The sequence below is a fragment of the Castanea sativa genome, chromosome 6 (assembly GCF_040712315.1).
Source record: "Castanea sativa cultivar Marrone di Chiusa Pesio chromosome 6, ASM4071231v1".
Classification (NCBI taxonomy): Eukaryota; Viridiplantae; Streptophyta; class Magnoliopsida; order Fagales; family Fagaceae; genus Castanea; species Castanea sativa.
In genome coordinates, this window is record NC_134018.1 from 10,147,265 (window position 1) to 10,150,414 (window position 3,150).

The 3,150-nt window shown below is 32.3% G+C and overlaps 1 protein-coding gene across 1 annotated transcript; it reads left to right on the top strand.

Annotated features, from left to right (window-relative positions):
- Positions 1 to 362: 362 nt before the first annotated feature.
- On the top strand, positions 363 to 2,865 carry LOC142639412 (uncharacterized). The gene is made up of 5 exons (XM_075813599.1): positions 363 to 708; positions 946 to 2,157; positions 2,292 to 2,496; positions 2,574 to 2,685; positions 2,776 to 2,865. The coding sequence occupies exons 1-5, from the start codon at positions 363 to 365 to the stop codon at positions 2,863 to 2,865; spliced, it is 1,965 nt and encodes a 654-aa protein (XP_075669714.1).
- Positions 2,866 to 3,150: the final 285 nt, after the last annotated feature.

Here is a 3,150-nt window from a genome sequence, read left to right on the forward strand (position 1 = left end):
CAGTTTGTTGGCTCTGTTTCTCACTCTCAGCCTCAGGTATAAACCTTAATTTTTTTAGTGGAATTATATTTATGTGGAATAGAGATTCTGATAATGTTTGTTATTTACTGTGAATTGGGTTACTGTGATAAATAACAAATTGTTTACTGTGTTCATGAATTGGGTTACTGTGATAAATAACAAATTGTTTACTGTGTTCATGAATTGGGTTGCTGTGTTCATGAATTGTTATTTCATTCTTGATTTTGGTTAGCTTGAGATATTGGGATAGTAATAATAATTTACAACTTAGTATTATTATTAATAAAAAGATAACTTAGAATTATTAACAAATAATTGATGGTATATATGCAGTGTAAATTATGACTGAAAATCAATCAAGTGTAGCGTCTGGCCCGGTTGTAAGATCCGAGGATCCAGCATGGGCTTATGGCCGTGCTGTGCCGGATGCGAGGAATAACACTCAATGTATTTTTTGTTCTAAAATGATAAGGGGGGGAGGAATTACTAGGCTCAAGCATCATTTAGCTGGGATTAAGGGTGATGTTGAAGCATGTAAAAAAGTATCTGAAGATGTAAAATGGCAAATGAAACAGTTGCTTGAAGATTTAAAGAAAAGTAAAAAGAAAAAAAGAAGAATTAGTAAACAAATTGCAAATCCTTATGATTTAGAGGAGGAGGAGGATGATGATAATGATCATGATGAAGGTAATAATGATAATGAGAGAGGGGGTTCAAAGAGTCATTCATCAGTTAGTAACTATAACACCAAAGGGAAATAAAAAGTTGGAGAAAGGTCCAACATTAAATCCTTTTTTGCTCCAAGAACAATTCCTGGTTCTCAACCATCCATAAAGTCTTCTTTGGCCTCAAAGCAAATGGTTGAGAAGGCAAGAATGAATTTTGCAAGGTGGTGGTACCATGCTAATATACCTTTCCATGCAGCCCGCTCTGTGTATTATCAAGAAGCTATAGATAGTATAGTAGCTATTGGGCCTGGTTTTAAGGGACCTTCTTATCATGACTTGAGGGGTCCTTTATTACAAAAACATGTGGGTGAAATGAATGATTATCTCTTAGATGTGAAAAATGATTGGAAAGTTTATGGATGTTCAATAATGTCAGATGGGTGGACAAATCAAAGGAACACTCCAATCATTAATTTTTTAGTGTATTGTCCAAGAGGTACTATGTTTCTTAAATCCCTTGATGTGTCAAGCCTAACAAGGGATGCAAATACATTGTTTAAGTTGTTTGATAAAGTTGTTCAAGAAGTTGGGGTTGAGAACATTGTGCAGTTCGTTACAGATAATGATTCTGCTTACAAGTCTGCAGGAAAGAAGTTAATGCAGAAATATGGGTCATTCTATTGGTCTCCTTGCGCAGCCCATTGCATTGATTTAATGTTGGAGAATTTTTCAGATAGGAGATACTTTCCTATCATTCAAGAAACTATTCAAAAGGCTAAAAAGATTACCAAATTCATATACAACCATGGCAAGGTTTTATCTTTGATGAGAAGTGACTTCACTAATGGTAGGGATTTGGTTCGTCCAGCGATCACAAGGTTTGCAACTGAGTTTTTAAGTCTTCAATGCTTGAGTAAGTTCAAGAAAGAACTTAGGCAAATGTTTACTTGTGATCAATGGGTTGAATCTCGATATGTTAGAGATGTCATGGGAAAGGAGGTGGCTGCACTTGTTTTGGAAGATAAAGAGTTTTGGTTACAATGTCAACAAATAGTGAAGATTAGTGAGCCTTTGGTTAGAGTACTTCATCTTGTAGATGGGGATGAAAAACCATCAATAGGATACTTGTATGAGGCAATGGATAAAGCAAAGGAGAATATAAAAGCAAGGTTGAAGAATAAAATTTCTACATATATACCATTTACTAGTGTAATTGATGCTAGGTGGGATAAACAACTCCATAGTCCATTACATGCAGCAGGTTGTTATCTTAACCCTGGAATTTTCTTTAGGCCTTCGTTTAAGAAGCAAAAAGAAATTACAAAAGGCCTACTTAGTACCATTACAAGGTTGGTTCCTGATCCTGATGAGCAAGATACTCTTAGTTCTCAAATTGAAGCATACAAAAAGGCTTTAGGTGACTTTGGAATGCCTATGGCAATCCGTCAACGTGAAAAACTAAATCTAGGTATACTATATATATATATATATATATATATATATATATATATATATATATATATATATATATATATATATATTTCATTTGAAAGTTTGGAATTTGCTTTGTACTAAATTAATACTTTCTTGTATTTTTGGAAGTTGCTTGGTGGGAGCAATTTGGAAATGACACTCCAGAATTACAAAAGTTTGCAATTCGAGTGCTAAGTCAATGTTGTAGTGCAACTGGTTGTGAAAGAGCTTGGAGCACATTTGAGTTTATCCATTTCAAGAGGAGAAATAGGCTTGAGCATAAACGTTTGAATGACTTAGTATTTGTTCGTTATAATTTATTGTTACGAGAAAGGTATGTTTTTAAATATATTTAAATTTTATTTTGAATGATTAGAAAATGTCATTAATGTATGATATTGATTTTGGTAGGAACATTAGAAGGACAAAGGATTACTTGGATCCAATAAGCCTTGATAATATTGATTTGATGGATGATTGGGTAGCTGAAGATTCTGAATTTTTGTTACTAACTGAGGAAGATGTAAATTGGGCTAGCATTGAAGAGCCATTAGCAACAATGAATTTGGAAGATAATGATAATGATGATGATGATGTTGTTGTTCTTGATGAGGATGATGGTGATGATGATGTTGTGTTGACAAATGCTAATACTCATGTATATTATGGTCCTGATGTAGATCCTTTTGATGGATGGGAGTAGATGATCTTATGTAATTTGTATTAAATTTGTGTTAACTTAATTATTTGTATTATTTATTTTCTTTGTAAGCAATGAACAATTAAGTTTTTTGTTTTTTATATTGTGTTTTTTTTTTCTTTGTAAGTTTGTATGCAATGAACAATTAAAGTAATGTTTTATTGTAAACATAGATTTTTGAGGTAATGTTTTATGGCAAATAGAGATTTTGTGTGTATGTGTGTGTATGTATATATATATATATATATATATATATATATATATATATATATATATATATATATATAT